Raw genomic sequence first — 18,977 nt, 5'->3', positions numbered from 1 at the left:
GCCAGCTCCCATTCACAGGATTTTACAAATTAAGGATTTGCATGGAAAACTCCAGACCTCTGGCCTCTCTTGAAATACTGGAAACTCTAGCAACACCAGGTCCGCTTTCCCAAGTGGTAACAACCGCAGCTAAACAGTGGCTCCCCCCGCAGCCGAAGCACTGCCTTCTACCTGGCCACAGTCTTCACCACTCCCTATTGTCTCTATCTGCTGCTTTCCTCGTTATCTATGTGGCTCTGGTGGCATCTCTGTTTGCGACGCTTGCTCTACAAGCTGCTAACAAAGCCGACACGTGTACGTTCTGGGACCGGGGGCGAAAGATTCTCAGCTCTACTCTTCCAGCCGCCTCCATGTGTTTTCATGGAAGAGAATGAGGTGAAATGCCTTCCTACCACGCCCCGCTTTTAGCTCTCTGCCCAGTAACACAGCACCGGGAGTGACGACAAGGCCTTACCTTATAATCCATGCCTTCACCGCAGTTGGTTACAACACAGAGCAGGCCCAGGGCTTTGGCTAGATCCTTGGTGGTCTCGGTTTTGCCAGTACCTGCTGGGCCAGCAGGGGCCCCTCCCAGATACATGGACAGTGCCTGTTATGAGCGAAATGCAAAACATACATTGGTCTGATTCTCACAAGGAAACGGGTGTCATTTCCCAAAGCACTGTGATAATCTATGTGGAATATATACATGTGGCAAGGGACAAGTTCACACTCACCTTTCTTATTATTTACTTGAGAGAGAGAGAGAGGGAGGGAGAGAGAGGGAGAGAGAGAGAAAATCTTAAGCAGGCTTCATGCTCAGCATGGAGCCCAACGAGGGGCTCGATCCCACAATGGTGGGATCATGACCTCAGCCGTAATCAAGAGTCAGACACTCAACCGACTGAGCCATCCAGGCATCCGACACACTCACCTTTTCTGATAGTCACCATTCTAAACGTTTCTTTTCTGTGTTTTCCCACTGACCGCTACCGACCACCCCCCACCGCATGATATAGGAACCAGTACACCCAGGATGAAGCAACATGCGAGAATCTGCGCCTACACTAAGGACAAGGTCCCGGTAGGTCCCAGAGTTGGGGCTCACGGACACACGTTCATCTGTGCAGTAAAGGATTAGTCCTCCCCAAAGAAAGGTTTGGCCCTTTGTCTCCAGATTCTAGGAGTTGACCTCTAAGCCCCTGGAATGTCCTGAGAACAGTGACCTTGGGCCACATGGTATCAGCTTGACTTCTAGAGGGCCTGGAAACTAACGTCGGCCATCGGGGTGATCAGCCGTCGCTACATGACCAGTCCCCAGCTGAATCCCTAGACACCAAGGCTCTGAGGAGCTTCCCTGGGTGACAATACTTCATGCATGCTGCCACGTGTCACCGCTGTAAGAAATAATGCCGTCTGCACAACCACACCGTGAGAGGAAGCTGAAGCTTCGCGCCTGGTCTCTCCCGGACCCTGTCCTAAGCCTTCCTACTGCCGATTTTGATCTGCGTCCTCTTGCCATAATAAACCACAACTGTGACTGTAATGGTTTTTCTGAGTTCTGGGAATCCTTTTAGCAAATTATTAAACCTGACGGGGGGTTTCAGGCGCCACCTGAACCTGCAACAGCCCAATCCCAAAAGGCGGCAAGCCAGTCACGTTCCAATCTGAAACTCATTTACGGGCCTTAAACAACAATGCCCCTCACTATCGGCGTTAATTTCCTGGGGCTGCCCTAACAAATTACCACCAAGTAGGGGGCTTAAAACAACAGAAGCGTATTCGTTCACAGAACCTAGGGCTGGAAGTCTGAAATCGAGCTGTTGGAGCGGGGAGGGGGCACCCTCCCTCCAAAAGCTCCTGGGAGGGATTTCTTCACTCTGGTGGCCCCAAGCATTCCTTGGCTCGTGACCACGTCATTTCCAACCCCGGCCTCTCTTAACATCACCTTTCCTGTATCTCCGTGTCCTCTCCTCTTCTCACGGGGACACCAGTCATTGGCTACAGGGCCCTAATCCAGGGTGTTCCCAACCCCTAACTAATTAAATCCGCAAAGACCCCGTTTCTAAATAAGGTCACCTTGTGAGGTTCCGAGCGGACGTGAATCGGGAGGGAGGGGACACAGGTCAACCCGGTACAGTGTCTCCGATCACCCTAATCCTGCTCAGCGAGAAACCCACAGGCAGCTGATAACCACAAGGTCCAGGAGGCCAGTCACCTGAGTAAGAGTCAGGTAAATCCGGTCTGTGAGCGGCGTAATGACCAGCCTCCCGTTCAAACCCATGTACTCGTATCCGTAGCCGAAGGTGCCGGTGCACTGGCGGATGTTCAGCTCATCCGGCCCCCGGTCCCAGTAAAACCGCAGCTGACTTTCCCATTCAAACTCCCGGGCGTCGAGGATGCTGGAAGGGGACAAGCGGGAGACGCGGTCAGAGAGGCGGCGAGACGAAGCGCGGGGCCGGACGCGCCGTGAGACGCCGGCGCCCCGGAAGGGCCTCACCTGCTTCTTATGAAGGAGTCGACTATATCTCTGGCGTGAACGTCGATGATGAGGACCGTGTTGTATTTCTTCCTGTCGTTCCTGCTTAAGGACATGGTGATCCGAGTGACCAGCTCGTCGATCTGCTCGTGCATCTTCTTGCCATAGTCCTTCATGGCCTGCTTCTCCCCTTTCTGCACCTTGCGGAAGACATCCTCCACTTCCCATGTCCACCACACCTGGCTGGCGGCCAGCACCACCATCCCCTGGTACAGCAGCATCCAGTCGACTCTAAAGGGGAAACGGCGCACCCGCTCGAGGGACTGGTACCAGACAACAGCCCCTGGAAGAATTTAGTTCTTTGACGCGGAATGGGGAAAGGCAAAGGAAGGGCTCTAGGCAAGCAAATGGCAAGAAGTCTTCCGGACAGACAGGAAAAGCCCGAGCCGACCACACGCGCACGTGAGACCGTGACAGCTGACCGTGTAGGGAGCTGCTAGATCGCTTTGAAAAGACGCCTTAACAGACCTTTCAGAATGACTTAATGTTATGGGAACATTATGAGAATGTTTACATTTTGGGGACGCCTGGGTGGCTCAGTCCGTGAAGCGTCTGACTTCGGCTCAGGTCATGATCTCAGAGTTCATGGGTTCGAGCCCCGCCTCAGGCTCTGTGCTGACAGCTCAGAGCCTGGAGCCTGCTTTGGAGTCTGTGTCTCTGTCTCTCTCTCTGCCTCTCCCCTGCTCATTCTCTGTCTCTCTCTCTCTCTCTCCCTCAAAAATAAACGTTAAAAATTAAAAAAAAAAAAATAAGTAACAGACCCAGAGCTATAAGTTCCAATCCAGGAAAAGTGACCGTGAATTACTACGTCATTATCCTGATGACATACAATTAATGGCAAAATAAATTTAAAAGTGTATTTAAAACAAAAAAAAGATCAGGCTTTACCACCTTGCTTTAAAGTTGTATGGCACCTCGAAAACCTAAATAGTATCTATAATTATGACCCCTACACACTAGATAAAGGTGATGGGGAACCTAGGAAGCTGGAAATCAGGAGAGGCAGAAGCAAGCCGAGCAGAGAAAATAACGTGACTCAGGGCACAGCTAAGGTGACCATGATGGCGTCTGGCAAATACCAGGACAGGGGCGCTTTCTGGGGCTGTGTATCCCTGGGCCTGTCTTCTCAGTGAAGCCAAAACACGTCTGCTCAAATAAACCAATGTACTCATTTCAACTACTCACCCTTGTCGTTAGAAACGACAGTGCCCGAGCGGAGGGGATTTGGGGAGGAAAGGAGTAATACAGACACATCGGGTTCCCTTCCCTGACTGTCTCCCACCAACCACACGCTGTGACACACAGCAGCACCCTGGCAACGTGGCAGTTTTGATGTCGAGAAAACTAACGCTGGTGTAAAATTCTTCTGATCTGGGGGCATTAAGGAGACTGCAGAATGCTCCGTGATCACCTCTCCTGGGGGCCGGTGATTTCGGTCTCGTTCAGTTTTGTATGAGCATCTGGCACAGCGATCAGCTCGGAGCAGGAGTCCGATAAATAGTAGTTCAATTAATGAATATGGCTGATAACGTACAGGAGCTGCCTCCTACCAGTTCACCAGAGTTTACCGCCAAATACTCGGGAATTTTGCAGGCTGATGTTCAAACCACTTATCTTATTCCGCTAGCTTTGAAATCAGCCATGGTGGGAGTATCTACACCATGTAAATTGACAAACCCTCTAAATCAAAGGTTTTTTGTTTGTTTGTTTGCTTCAGAAAACCAGCTTGATGACCAGCACACTACCGAAGATATCTACGTATACTTGATAGACATAAGGACATAAACCAATTTTTTATAGCACCTAAAAAATAGGATCATAATGATCCAACTGTAAGGCTATTCTCTGCTCATTTATTTAACTAGATGTTTTTCAGTGTCTAAAATCAAAGGGACTGCACTCCTAAAATAATAATGGAGATTTTATGTCTGCCATCAAGGCCCTGCCAAATATATTCCCGGGAGTCCCGCCTAAATCTAATGGCACCAGTCATCCAAAGATGTCGTACGTACCACACATTAAAGCCAGCCCTTTGCTCGATGAGAAGCAGGTGTGGCTCAGCTTGGTGCCTGGAAGCTTCTCAGGCCAGAAAAATCAAGGCGTGATTGACATCGGTTAAATATCTTAGAAACGACTTTACACGGATGAACCCTACTGAACACCTGGTTTCTGTTGGGTCACCAGGCCAGTGGTTCTCACGCCTGAGCGTGCTCAGAATCCCCGGGGAGGAGCTTATAAGATACACAGATGGCCCCGTGGGGCTGAGGTGGAGTCCGTCCCAGGAACTTGCATTTGTCACAAGCTCCCAGGGGCCCTGCTACTGTCGGTCCGATGCTACCGCACTTTGAGAAGTCCTGAATTAGGCGATCCTTGAAAGACAGACAAGGCGCGGGCTAACTTAGCTATTCCAAGAAAAGAAAACTTCATTTGGAACGTCACTCAATCTACCCCAAGCCTTTAATATTAATCCATTATGACTGCTAATATAATAAAGTGACACACGTTCACATTTACGACCCTACCTGCTTCTGTCTTCACAGTATCTAAAAATAGCCTCTTTGGTAATCAGCCGGTTGGTCCTCCGCATTTCGTTCAAAACTGCTGTCATCCAGTCCTCCACGCGCCCCTCGGCCCGTACGATCTTCCGGAACTCCATGACTTCGCCCTCTGCTGAGATCATGGCAGACGCCAGCTTTTCTCCACCGTCCCCGTCATTAAACCTCAGCAGTGCTATGTTGTCATACATCTGCAACACAGGGGAGAGTCCACTCTGCGATCCGTGCGCTGGACGGTGGAGCCCAAGAATGGCCCGCAGCCAGACCCCCACCACGCACGGGAGCCCCCAGGACGCCAGCACCAAATAGGCGTCCACTCGCCCAGCTGCTCATTCCAGCAGCACGCTTTGGGTGCGCGCATCTATCCCGCACTGTGCAAAGGTCTGTTTGGGGCTAAAAAGGAAAGAAAGGAAAAGAAGACACACTCCCTCCCCACACGCGAGATTCTAGCGTACATGCGGGTACAGAGAGGTATCTGGACAGAAGAGGCCCGGTGACAAAACGGCCCAGGGCTGAGGAGTCAGAGACGTGCCTGAATCCCTCCCCCACGGCCCAGCTGGGTGACTTTGGACAAGTTGCTTCTCCTCTCTCAGCCTGGAAGAGACGTAATCATGGCACTTACAAGATGAGGTCGGAAGGGTCACCTCAAACACCGTGCAAGATATGCCTCCAGCACATTCAACACTGGCCATTTGTTGCCTGTTCTTGATCCGGAATGATACTCGGGGGGAAGATGAGTCTTTTAGGACCCAGGGTATAAGACTAGGCACTCCGCGTGTCAGGGAGGAGAAGGAAAAGGCAACAGGCTTTAAACAATAAAGCCAGAGGGTCTGCAAAAGGGGCCACTGGTAAATGAAGTACTACGATACGCACTTTTCTGAAACAGTAAAATATTTTTTTTTGAAAGTGGTAACAAAATATAAACCTCTTCCGGGGCTCAGTCAATGAAGCCTCCAACTCTTGATTTTGGCTCAGGTCGTGATCTCGTGGTTCGTGGGATCAAGCCCTGCATCCGGCTCTGATCTAGGCTGGAGCCTGCTTGAGATCCTCTCTCCCTCTCTGCCCCTCCCCCGCTTGTGTTCGTTCTCTCTCTCTCTCTCTCTCTCTCTCTCTCTCTCTCTCTCTCTCAAAAATAAACAAACATTATATACATATATATGGGCGCCAGGGTGGCTCAGTCGGTTAAGCATCTGACTTCGGCTCAGGTCATGATCTCATGGTCCGTGAGTTCAAGCCCCGTGTTGGGCTCTGTGCTGACAGCTGGGAGCCTGGAGCCTGCTTCGGATTCTGTGCCTCCTTCTCTCTCTGCCCCTCCACCGCTCATGCTCGCTCGCTCTGTCTCTCTGTCTCTCTCTCTCTCAAAAATAAAGATTAAAATTTTTTTAAATAAAAAAATTACACACACACACACACACACACACACCTCCCCTTTGAGAAAAAAAGACAAAAATCAAAGACACAAATTTTGGTTTAGGAAGGAAATCCGCATTAACTAAAGGGAAAGTATGGAGTTATGTACTTGATCCCAAACGCTTTGTTTATCTGGAATAAAGGAATTATTCCGCCACACTGCTTCAAAGCCACAAATGATTCTGCCCCCACGGGACACTGGGCAACATCAGGAGACATTTTTGGTTGTCATAACCGGAGAGCGATGCTCCTGGCGTCTGGTGGGTAGAGGCCAGGGATGCTGCCGAGCGTCCCACAGCGTACAAGACAGCCCCCAATCCCTGACACACACACGCGCACACACACGGAGCCAAGAATTATCTGGCCCACTGACCAACACTGCCACAGCTGGGAAGCCCTACCTGAGGGCTGATACTAAATATACAGCTTTGACCAGCTGATCAAGATTCATTCTGGCCATGCTCTGGTCATCTATCACCAGAGAAAGTTTTATCTGTTGCGTTTCCTGCCAGTCGGTATTGTTCACAGATACACATGCGTTCACGTACAAGTATGAAAACAGGGGCTGGAACGAATCACTGCCAAGTCATGACAGTGGCTGCCTCTTGAAGGGGGAGTAAGGATTGTGATGGGGGCAAAGAGGATGGCAACTTTCTCTCTACAGCTTTGTCTCACAAAGAGGGTGTAGAGAAGCAAATCGGACTCACTGGTAACAAGTTAGTTACCAGTCAATTCCGGGTGGTGGATAAGGTCATGTCAGCCAACATTATGAGACGGTCACCGAGTGCTTTACACATACGAACTCATTTCGTCTTAAGAACGACTCCACTGAAGCAGGTAACTATTGGGTTTTCCCCAATAGACAGGAAACTGATGCCCAGAGGGGTTCAGTAACTTGCCAAAAGTCACACAGCAAATCTGTGTAGACCTGGGATTTGAACCCAGGCAATCTGAGTCCAGAGTCCACATGCCGAAGCACTGTCCTGTACCACCTCTCTGCTTATTACATTAGTCTTTGTGCACCGCTATATTCTTTTTAGTTTCTCCAAAAAAAAGAAGAGTGTTTTGGGGCTATAGAAAAAGAGCAACAAACAACAGTGGGATTTTTTGTAATTTCAGACTATAGTGGATTTCATCAGATTTATGTTTCAGATGAAAGCCCAGCACCATTTCTTTTTTTAATTTTTTTAAACTATTTTCTAAATTTATTTGCGAGATTGCGAGTGAGCGGGGGAGGGATAGAAAGAGAGACAGAGACAGAGACAGAGACAGAGACAGAGAGAGAGAGAATCACAAGCGGAGTCCACACTCAGCACACAGCCTGATGTGGGGCTCGAGCCCACGAACCATGAAATCATGACCTGAGCCGAGACCAAGAGCCGGTCGCTTAACGGACTGAGCGCCCGCCCCCCGCGCCCCTAGCAGCTCGGGGATCTGGGACGGAGCAAACCGCAGCTGCCGAGCTTCCGCGGCGGCTTCCGGCGGGCCGGCGGGGGGCGCACCTTGATCATGTGCTCCTGGACGCACAGCGGGTCGCTGCTCCCGAGGATGCTGAGCAGCTCGTCGTCAGAAATGAAGAAGAACCTCGGGAAAGCGTTTCTCTTGGAGTCCAGGTAGTCGTTTAGGCTCTTCTGGCACTTCTCCAGGCCCTCGCCGATGTTGTGCAGGTCGCCCAGCCGGTTCTGGGCCTCGCAGCATCTCTTGATCACGGGGTCCTTTAAGGTCTCGCCCATGATCTGCACGAGGGCGAGAGGGGAGCCGTCGGGCCGGGCAAGCGGGATCGCCGCTCGGCGCCGGCTCCACAGACGACAGAACCAACAGACACCCGGACCGCAGCCCTCCGGGGGCCAACGCGGCAGAAACGTCGCACGTTTAAATAAGCATCCCCCGAGCACCTCCCAGCGAACTACCTGCCGTTTACTCATTTCCGGTGTTCATTTTGTCCACCTTCCCACTACAAGGCCCTCGGTCTGGGGTAGAGGTTTTTAAGCTCTTGCTCACGGACAGGCCCCACGTGCCAGCACCAGCGCCGGCGCACAGAAGAGCCTCCGGGAACGTGGGCCGGATGGATGCAAGCGGCAAGTCTGCTCTGGGCAGTGCGTATGTTCCGGAACGTTCACTAGCACCCTTCAGAATGGCAAAGGGGGGAGGGGGAAGGGAACTATCCTAAACGTCCAGGAATAGGAACTTAGGTCAGTCACTGGCCGTAAGTGATCATTTAGATGTTCACCTATTGACAGATATGTCAAAGATGTTTAAAAAAAATTTTAAATGATCACATGGGTAAGAATGATGTTATTTTGTGGAATATTTATAATATTTATGTATATGTTTACATAGGAATAAACAAATTCTGGAAAGATACATGTTAAACTGTCAACATGGTAATCTTGGGTATGAGATCGTAGATGTTTTTTGCCTTTTTTTCTTTTACTTTTTTTAAATAGTATCTAAATCCTTCTATAATAAATAGGTATCCATTGTGTGGTTTTTTCTTAAGTTTAAAAAAAAGCTTATGCAAATGAATAAGAAAATGTTACAAACTCTAATGGATAAAGGAGACCCAAATGTGAACCAGCCCCTCCTAACTGGAGAGCACTGGAGACCGCTGAGCAGCAAAGCCCCGAGGCTCTGGGTTAAAACCCCCACCCCTAATTACTAGGGGCAGTGATGACGGACACAACCCTTTCCTGGAAGGACTCTGCACTGAGCAATACGCCTTCACGGGCAATTTACCTTCCAACAACTCCTCGTAAGATATTCATCCTAAATGCGCAAAAGGCACGAAGCACAAACCCACGAATTATTTATGAATGCAACGAATTCCCCTTTAAACAAGATGTCTCATTACTAGACGACAATCATCTAACGTCAAGCCACTCAATGGAACGGTATATAAAGGCATTCAAATCCCTTCTCAGTTTCATCATATGAAGTGCATTTCTTATAACATCAAAAGAAAATTGTGAGAAAATTATATAAAATGTCGTTATCGTCGTGTTTTTAAATTCATGTACACAGGAAAAAAAAGAAGCATATGGCATACTGCAGTGGTCATGTCAATGTGACGGAACTCTGGAAGATACATTTTTTTCTACCTTTCCGCATTTTCCAGGCTTTTTAGGTGTTACTTTTATAATGAAAAATAAATATAAAACAGTTCCAGTGCCGTATGCCAGTGGCTTGATACCCAAGAGAAATTTTTACTGAACGGATTAAGGTCATATATAATGATTTAAGAAATTCAGAAGCTACTTAATAGACAAAACACTACATGCAGAAACATAACTAAAAGTATCTCTCATCAGTGTCCTTTCATGACTAAAATAGAAGCCAGTCACTTGCCCTTTTAAATACTCTGTCGATGTTGTCAAACTTCTTCGCCTCATCTGGAAGTTGCGACCTGATGTCTCCACCGATAAAAATGCTTTCAAGATACATCCATTTCCTCTGAACCAGCATCCAAATCTGGAAATGCACAACGTCAACGTCAGCATGGGTACCTCGAGGTACGTATGGCAAAATCCCACCCTAACGCGGGACAGATCCACATCGACTCAGGTCAAAAGTGTTCCCAGGCAAGGTGGCAGAGCGAGTGCATACCCTCCTTTCCAAATACACAAGAATGATGGAGAAAGTGGAGCTATGTATGTTAAGGTACACGGCCACACTCAAAAGCAAAAGCAAAGTCTTCGGCAGCCCAAGACAGGGAGGAAGCTTCTACTCGTGAGCAGGGGTTGGAGAGCCTCGTTAAGGAGAGAAATAAAGGGCAGATCATAAAGAAGCCCGCGCAAAAACTGAGCCAAACGCTATGTGACCCACGACTGCACCCACAAGGCATAGACCCAACAGAACCGAAAACGGGGACTCAACGAACAGTTGTACGTGAATGCTCACGGCGGAACTCTGCTCATCGGCCAAGAGGTGGAAATAACCCAATGGCTGCCAGCGGAAGAACGAACACCCAAAATGTGGTCTCTCCACACAGTGGACTTACGAGTCAGCCCTAAAAAGGAACGAGGCACTGATACCCGCTACAACGTGCATGAACCTTGAAAACAGGACGCTGCGGAGCCCTGGGTGGCTCAGTCCATTAAGCGTCTGACTCTTGGTTTGGACTCAGATCATGAACTTGCAGTTTGTGAGTTCAAGCCCTGTACTGGGCTCCATCTGATGGCACAGAGCCTGCTTGGCATTCTCTCTCTCCCTCTCTCTCTGCCCCGCCCCTGCTCACTCACTCTGTCTCTCCCTCAAAATTAATAAACTTTAAAAAAATTAAAAAAGAAAATAGGACGCTAAGTGAAAGAAGCCAGACACAGAAGGCCACACGTTACGTGATTCCATTTGTGTGAAACCTCCAAAATAGATTAATTCAGACAGGAAACAGATCAGTGGTGGCCAGGGGCTAGAGGGACAGAGAAACATAAGTGACTGCTTCTAATAGGTATGAGATTTTCTTCTGAGATGATGAAAATGTTCTGGAACTAGTCAGGGGTATGGTTGCACAACATTGTGAATGTACTAAATGCCATGAAATTGTGCACTTTAAAGCGATTAATTTCATGTTATGTAAATTTCACTTCCGTTTTTTAAAAAACATTTAATAAAGAAAAAAAAAACAGTACTATGTCCTACCTAATGAAAAGCCATAGATTAAAAAATAAAAAAGCAAGCAAAGGAAGGAAGCACACGTGTGAGAGGGGTGAGGGCCTGGACCACACCCCCTAGCCAGTCCCATGGAACAGGCACTTGCCTGTAGTCTGGGGAGGGGGAAAGAGACAGCCATGCAAAAATGGTGAGATGAGGGGTGCCCGGTGGCTCAGACGGTTAAGCGTCCAACGTCGGCTCGGGTCACGAGCTTACAATTTGTCGGTTCCGGCCCCGTGTCAGGTTCTGTGCTGACAGCTCGGAGCCTGGAACCTGCTTCAGAGTCTGTGTCTCCCTCTCTCTCTGCCCCTCCCCTGCTCGTGCTCTGTGTCTGTCTGTCTGTCTGTCTGTCTCTCTCTCTCTCTCTCTCTCTCTCTCTCTCTCTCTCTCTCTCTCAAAAACAAGCAAACATTTAAAAAAATGGTGAGATGAACCTGGGTTGCTCACAGAGGTCTGAACTAGTATCTCCCACAAAAGAAGAAAGCCCCAAGCCACCTTGTTCAGTGCCAACCTGGAGAAACTGCAAAAACATGTGACAAAGTGAAGCCAGCACAGGTAAAAACCTGTTATGTGAGATGAACTTTAAAAATAAATAAATCACCAAAGAGAAAAACCCACTACCATGAAAGATGGTCACGTACACACACAAAAAAGAGGAAAATCCTGGCTTGAGAAAAGAATAAATATGGAGAAATCTGAAAAGGGCTTTAAATATGTTTGAATTCTTCAGTGTGATAAAGGAGGTAAAAGTATATCCTGGCAACAAGAACAGGACAGAATCAAACAAGAAAAGGGACAGATGAGTGGGTTCAAGCCCCTCGTCAGGCTCTGCACGACAGCTCAGCGTCTGCTTAGGATTCTCTGTCTCCCTCTCTCTCTGCCCCCTCCCCCACTCGTACTTCTCCGTCTCTCTCAAAAACAAAATAAACTTTATAAAAAAAAAAAAAGAATAGGGACATATGAAAAAGAAGAATTGTGGAAGTTAAAAATGCATTTGTTGAAATAAAAACCCAGATGGACTCCTGTAATCGTGCCCACACACACCCCAGAATACATCAACCCAGAAAAAGTATGTCAGAGAGTCATCAGTGTCTGAGCAGAAAATCTTCTCATACAAAAGTGCTTTCCTGGTTTTCTCTCACCTCAATGACTTCCCCTATTAGAGAAAGTGTTTTTTCCCATTTGTGAACAGTTTGCAGAAAAGGCCCCACAAATCTGCTTCCTGAGATGCTTTGGAGGTTGACCGTGTTGTCGTCAAGGCACTGGATGATTTCGTCCACCGATCCCAAGATGTAGCCTCGCTCCTGTGTGCCTTTGTAATACTTGACCACGGTGAACTTCATGCTTTCCCACGTGTCTGAGATTTCCTTCACAGCCTGGTCAGGAATACGAAAAGAGTGGTTCGGGCACATACGTTGGAAAAACAGAACTCCAAACCCCACAGCAACTTCCTGAGCTTGCCTTTGGTCAACTGCTCAAGCCAGAGTCTGTGTCAGTTTCCCAGGTAAGTGGAGAGCCTGTCACGGTGACCCTGGTCATTACTTACCAAGGACTTGCATATGTGATCACCTTCGGTGCTCAAAGAACCCTAGTGAAGTAAGGGCTATTACCCACGATTTAGAGCGATGGGAACTGGGTGCTCGAAGAACAGCTCGGCCAGTTCACTTGGCTCTAGAACCAGGGTCTAAGTCTCCTACTCTGCCTCTTGCATACCTGGGAGGTCCTGCTCCCGTGTTTACTGTTAAGCAAGAAAATCAAATTACAGAGTAATATGCCTATTTACGATTATATTTTCAAAAACCAGCTGCATCGCTATTTACATGTATGTGTCTATGATGTGTATGTGCACACGTATATGTGGTGTCGTGTACCTATGTCTGTGTGGTATGTGCATTTATGTACACGTGCACGCATGTGCATGTATGTATATGGGTATATACACTATGTGCAGGTACGTTGACACGTTTGTGTGGGTATTTGTATAGTGTGCGCATGTGTCTCCCCTGCGTTTTTACATATACGCTGAAATAATTATCTTCAGGCGGCAGAATTGTGATTTATTTTGTCAGTTTTGTACCATCAACATCCATTCTTTCTTTAATAAATACATTGGAGGTGAAATAAGTTAGAACAACAAAAATTTAACCAAGGCAGAAGTCCTATTTCTTAAGCAAATAATTCTTGTTTTCACTTTTTTTTATTACTTTGTTATTTTTGAGAAAGAAAAAGTACTAGCAGGAGAGAGGGGCAGTGAGAGAGAATCCCAAGCAGGCTCCACACTCAGCATAGAGCTCGACTTGGGGCTCAATCTTAGAACTGTGAGATCATGACGTGAGCTGAAATTAAGAGACAAGAGGTACCTGGATGGCTCAATCGGTTAGGCATCCGACTTCAGCTCAGGTCATGATCCCGCAGTTTGTGGGTTCAAGCCCTGCATCGGGCTCTGTGCTGATAGCTCAGAGCCTGGAGCCTGCTTCAGATTCTGTGTCTCCCTGTCTCTCTGGTCCTCTTCTGTTTGTGCTCGCTCTCTCTCACTCTCTCTCCAAAATAAATAAATGTAAAAGAGAGAGAGAGAGAGCGCGCGCGCGCCAGATGCTTAACTGACTGAGCCACCCAGACTCCCCTAGAGCAAATAATTCTTTATTACTCAAATACAAGTACTAGAACGAACACATTTTCTCTTGGCGTTAAAAAAAAAAATTCTCTGAAACTAATAACACTGTATGTTAACTATACTGGAATTCAAATAAATTAAGATAAAAATAGTTTTCTTTTCTAAGCTGTTTTATAACAGCCTTACTTTCTCAATGGCGATCTCCTTGATGGCAGCCGTTACGATCTCACTGAGAACATCTGTGTGTTTGTGAAGTTCCATGGCAAACATGTTCTCCAAGGTGAACGTCTCTGTCATTTCAAACGTTACGCCTGTTTTTTCCATAAGTTCTTTCCAATGCCTGAAAGCATCCGCATTAAAACCTTTGTGCTTCCTGGATTCAGTGATGGATTTCATCATTCCCACTTAAATCACAGGACAAACCCCATTCATTGAGGACATCATTGGAATTGCATCTCCAAAGTTTTCCAAAATCCCCCTGGCTTCCAGAATCGAACCCAGGAAACAACCTCTATCAAGAAACACTCTTGCATGGCTAGTCTTCCCAACCATCTAAGAAAATAGGCAGCTTTTAACTTTTTGGGACCTGCTTCCGTCACAGAGTCTATAGACTAGTGCTCTTGACCTCTGTCGGCTCACTCAGCCTGTTTGAGACCCTGGTGAAAGCTGTGAGCTGCCGTGCATTTGGTCAGTTTTTATCTCACTCTTAGATCTGCGCCAGGCAGTGAGCGGGCTAGCCGTCAGAGGTGCCCGTGACAAAGGGCAAGGCTCCTGCCCACGGGAACGCTACCACGTCCTCGGGGACACGGCCAGCACACGCTAACACAAATCTGTGCATTAAATAATCACAAATTGCTTTGAGAGCTATGCGAAAAACCACCAAGTGATGGAGACAGTAAGAAGGGATCCCCTATAGGCAGGAGGATCTGTGCACGCGGAAGCATTGAGCACAAAGAGCTCCACCCGATCTGGTCTTCTTTTAAGGTTTGCATTTGGCCTGTGGATTTGCCTTTTTTTTTTTTTTATTTTTTTTAATGTTTGTTTATTTCTGAGACTGAGGGAGAGCATGAGTCAGGGAGGGGCAGAGAGAGAGGGAAACACAGAATCAGAAGCAGGCTCCAGGCTCCGAGCGGTCAGCACAGAGCCCGACGCGGGGCTCGAACTCACGAACCGTGAGATCATGACCTGAGCCGAAGTCGGACACTTAACTGATTGAGCCACCCAGGAGGCCCTAAATGTTTTTTATTTTTATAATTACTTTCTATTCATGGCAAAAGCTTTTGGTTTCCCATTTATAATGGTGGTGTAACTTTCTTCTTAGAACACACTCGAGTAAAAAAAAATAAGCTGATGGGAAACAGAGTAGTGACAGTATACATGATATTGGCGGAGATGGGACAGAAATGGTTAAGAAATGATCTAAGTCTAGGAAGTACTGGGTTGTGGCGTCAAAAGAACAGGGAACTTTAGCTAGAAAATACTTCTTCTATCTAGTTGGGAAAACTGAGGAATGCATAGATCAAAGTGAGCACCCAAGTGGCCCTGTAGAACAGTGACAAAGACGGGCTTAGAACCTATGTCGCTCCGGGCTGAGGGCCACCTGCACCTGCTGAAGGGAGATCCACGGGTGTAGAGAGATGTCAGAGATGCACCTGGCACCGAAGAGAGGCTTACTCACTGATGTCATCACGAGGATTGGAAGGGAATTGTCTGGCATGGCTTTCTTGCTGAGCAGAATGACATCATTGGATGCCATTCCGTGACTCTCTACCCACGTGCTGGGAAACACGATGGAGGAAGAGAGGATCACGGCAGAGAAAACGTGACTCACAAAGCTCCTACTAATCCCTGTCCGCGTGGGGCCACGTCTGGACCATCACGGACAAATGAGGAGCGAATCTCCTCCATCGCACCCTCAGGACTGGTTATTCCGTTGAAAAACCAGCGACACCTGCTCTGTCCAGTATGGCAGCCACAAGTCACGTGTCGCTATTGAGCATCTGAGCTGTGGGGGGTCCAAACTGAAAGGTTCTGTAGGCGTAAAATACATGCCATATTGCAACATATTTTTTGCAGAAGAGCATAAAATATCTTGTGAGTAATGTTTCATATTGATTACAGGCTGAAATGATGATGTTTTGTATATATTGGGCTAGTTAAAATATATTACTAAAGTTATTTTTACCTGTTTTCTTTTACTTCTTTGGCGCAGCTGCTGGAAAAATTTTAAATGACATGTCTGGGTCACGTGTTTCTGCTGGATGGCGCTGATCTAGACCCCTTGCTATTTTTTCTAAACCGTTAGAATGAAGCATCCACGAATGCGAGTTTATATCTGGCAGTGTTTGTTTTAAAAAAATAAAATAAAATAGGAGAGGGGCACCTGGGTGGCTCAGTCTGTCGAGTGTCCGTCCCTTGACTTCAGCTCGGGTCATGATCTCATGGTTCGTGGGTTTAAGAGCCACATCAGGCTCTGTCTGAGCTGACAGTGCAGAGCCTGCTTGGGATTCTCTCTCTCCCCCTCACTCTCTGCCTCTCCCACACTGGCGTGCGCGTGCACGTTCTAAATAAATAAATAAATAAATAAATAAATAAATAAATAAATAAATAAAATAAACTGTAAAAAAAAGATTTAAAAAAACAAGTTTAAAAAATTGGAGAATCCTTACAGCTGACAATTGAATAGAAACTTCACATGGAAACAATACCATAAAACTCTTACCTGCATATTTCAGCGTTCTGCATTGCTGTTGAAACCTTGTACTTTGTCATCAGACCTAAGCAAGGATGGATTTTAAACTAAAACTCCCCCCCCCCCTCCACAACGGCCAACAGGACAAAACAAACCTGTCTCTTAGCGCTTCGTGCTTCAAGTCAAGTAGTAAAGGAACTGAGTCTTTGAAATCCTTCATTTTCGCTTCCAAATGATAGGCCACGGATAGGTTTCGGACCTGCCGGGGGAGCCTTCTGAGGGACCTGAGAAAACTGTCAATTCCCTCCTGGAGGAACTGAACATTCAGGTTGATCCAGAGCGTCTGAGACCATTCTTCTTTTGCAACCTAGAAACGGACAAGAAATAGTCCCAGTAACAAAACTGCCTTTGACCGGAACAGCCGCCACTCAACACGTGGTCATGCTCCCTCCTTTTCAGATATCATCACCCATCTGGCCACAAAAACCTCAGACTCACAAAGGAATGATCGGTTAAAGGCTCCAAAATACAAACAAAAGAATTCCAACTTTGTCAAGGCCCCGCCAAAATAATGCTGTCTCAAAGGATGTGTGGAATCCAAAAATATGTCTTCCTTTCCAAGGGAGGAAAATGAGAAGTATAAAATCAGAAACAGGCATCTCTGAAATCACGGAGCTGCTGAGACCTTAAAGCAAGTATTTCACTCAGGTGTGATCATAACATCTTCTCTTTCCCGAAAAAAGCAGCTAAGGTTACAAAACGCTTATAATTTAGATAATCCTTCCTGATTATCACACCCAAAAGATTTTCCATGATGTATTTTCCTGAGATTTAACATAAGAAGTGCTGTCTTGCGTGAAATTTACCATCTCGAATCATTTGCATTTACAACCGGTGACATCCAGGCTTGACGGATTTGCTTCGAGTCACAAAATGTATTTCACAGAAAACTGTGTTAATTGATGAAATATACACATGGTCATTTTTTTTTGACTTAGGTATAAAGGACCTGAAGATGCATTTACTATTTTTCACCTCTTGGTCTTCTAAAAAGATATTAAAAGCTCAAACAGCTTTCTGGATTATTTATTTAAGTTTATTTATTTATTGTGAGAGAGCGAGAGAACAAGCAGGGGAGGGGCACAGAGAGAGAGGGAGAGAAAGAATCCCCAGTAGGCTCAGAGCCTGATGCGGGGCTTGAACTCACAAACTGTGAGATCACGACCTGAGCCAAGATCAAAGAGGCGGATGCTTAATTGACTGAGCCACCCAGGTGCCCCACTTTCTGAATTATTTTGAGATGACACCCACAAATGTATTACCTCTTTTTTGCAAAAATTCAAGTGATAAATTAGAATGAAATCATAAAGAAACCAAAGTACTTCTGGGAGTTTCTACGCCTGAACCTACAGCCTGGCAATCATTACAAGGCCTTTTTCCCTCCACTCTTTCTCGTCCCTTCTTTCACCAGGTACATTTGGAAAACCGCAACTGTGGTTAACTCCGCTCCTCGACACTCAACGTTCCTCAGTGCTCAACACCTACACCAGGGCAGCCAACCATGATGGCTGAGGACACTCAGCCTCTCTCACTGGCCTCAGTCTAAATCCAGGGCCCTAACGCGGCTTTCCCTTGGGGCCTATTCTTCCAGACCACCACCTCACCCCTGCCTTGTTAGCCTCAACCAGCCACCCCCCTGCCCTCATCTCCGCTGATGATCTTGCTGTGCACGTCCCCGGGGAAACCGACACAATCTTAACCGAACGTTCAACATCTCCCACTAGAAGCATCTGCCTTCCCCGTATGACCACACCCGCCTCCTACCTGAGGCCACGTCCCAACCCCACCCTTTCCCACCAACTCATGGACACCAGACATCATTCGAGGAAGTCTCCCTTCTGTCTCCTCTCACCCACGTTTCCTCCTTACTGGATCACTATGGCAAACCCCCACTCTAATTTCTCCCGTCTTAAAAAAAACTATCCTGACCCCACCTCCCTTCCACACACAGCTCCTCAGTTCTCTGCTTCCCTTTGCAACAAAACACATTGGAAAAGCTGTCCAGATCTGGGGTTTCTGACTCTCTCTTCCCATTCTCTCTTCCTCAAGCTTTATTGAGGATCGGCTGGCGTGTGGACACAACTGGATGTGTCCAGGTGCACAATGTCGCAAACTCTGGCCTGTGTGCACACGCACGGGACCGTCACCACAGTCGAGATCGTGAACTCCTTCGTAGCTCTCACAGGTCTCCTCCCGCCTCTCTGTAACCCCCCTCCCATTCCCGGGCAAATGCTGCCCCGCTTTCTGCCGTGATAACTTCGTTGGCCCGTTCTAGAATTTTAGGTAAATGGAATCATCCAGGATGTACGATCTTATATCTCAGCAAGAAGATTTTGAGACCCGTCCATGTTGTCGCCCCGGTGCATCAGCAGTCCAATCCTTTCTGCTGAGTAGCATTCCACACGATGGATGTACCAGTTTCTTTAGCCATCCACCTGGGGGGGTATTGGGTTTTTTCCTGGTCCTGGGCTATGGCAAATA

General features: G+C 47.4%; 1 protein-coding gene across 4 annotated transcripts in view; it reads right to left on the bottom strand.

The window, feature by feature from the left end:
- DNAH10 (dynein axonemal heavy chain 10) overlaps positions 1-18,977 on the bottom strand; it is a 146,046-nt gene that overhangs the window by 66,478 nt on the left and 60,591 nt on the right. For all 4 annotated transcript variants that reach the window (XR_003973202.2, XM_030336257.1, XM_030336258.1 and 1 more), the window contains exons 25-33: positions 16,592-16,803; positions 13,931-14,084; positions 12,273-12,506; positions 9,829-9,951; positions 7,986-8,219; positions 5,041-5,264; positions 2,480-2,749; positions 2,198-2,381; positions 455-589 (exon numbers count right to left, since the gene is read on the bottom strand). Coding sequence is in view for 3 of the 4 variants with exons in the window: in XM_030336257.1 (XP_030192117.1) it covers positions 455-589; positions 2,198-2,381; positions 2,480-2,749; positions 5,041-5,264; positions 7,986-8,219; positions 9,829-9,951; positions 12,273-12,506; positions 13,931-14,084; positions 16,592-16,803 (1,770 nt within the window). In the remaining variant the exon portion in view is untranslated. The remainder of the gene's footprint in view (positions 1-454; positions 590-2,197; positions 2,382-2,479; positions 2,750-5,040; positions 5,265-7,985; positions 8,220-9,828; positions 9,952-12,272; positions 12,507-13,930; positions 14,085-16,591; positions 16,804-18,977) is intronic.

This window comes from Lynx canadensis, chromosome D3 (genome assembly GCF_007474595.2).
Source record: "Lynx canadensis isolate LIC74 chromosome D3, mLynCan4.pri.v2, whole genome shotgun sequence".
NCBI classification, from domain to species: Eukaryota; Metazoa; Chordata; class Mammalia; order Carnivora; family Felidae; genus Lynx; species Lynx canadensis.
The sequence above is the reverse complement of the archived record's forward strand: the minus strand, read 5'-3'. Positions and strand labels throughout refer to the sequence as shown.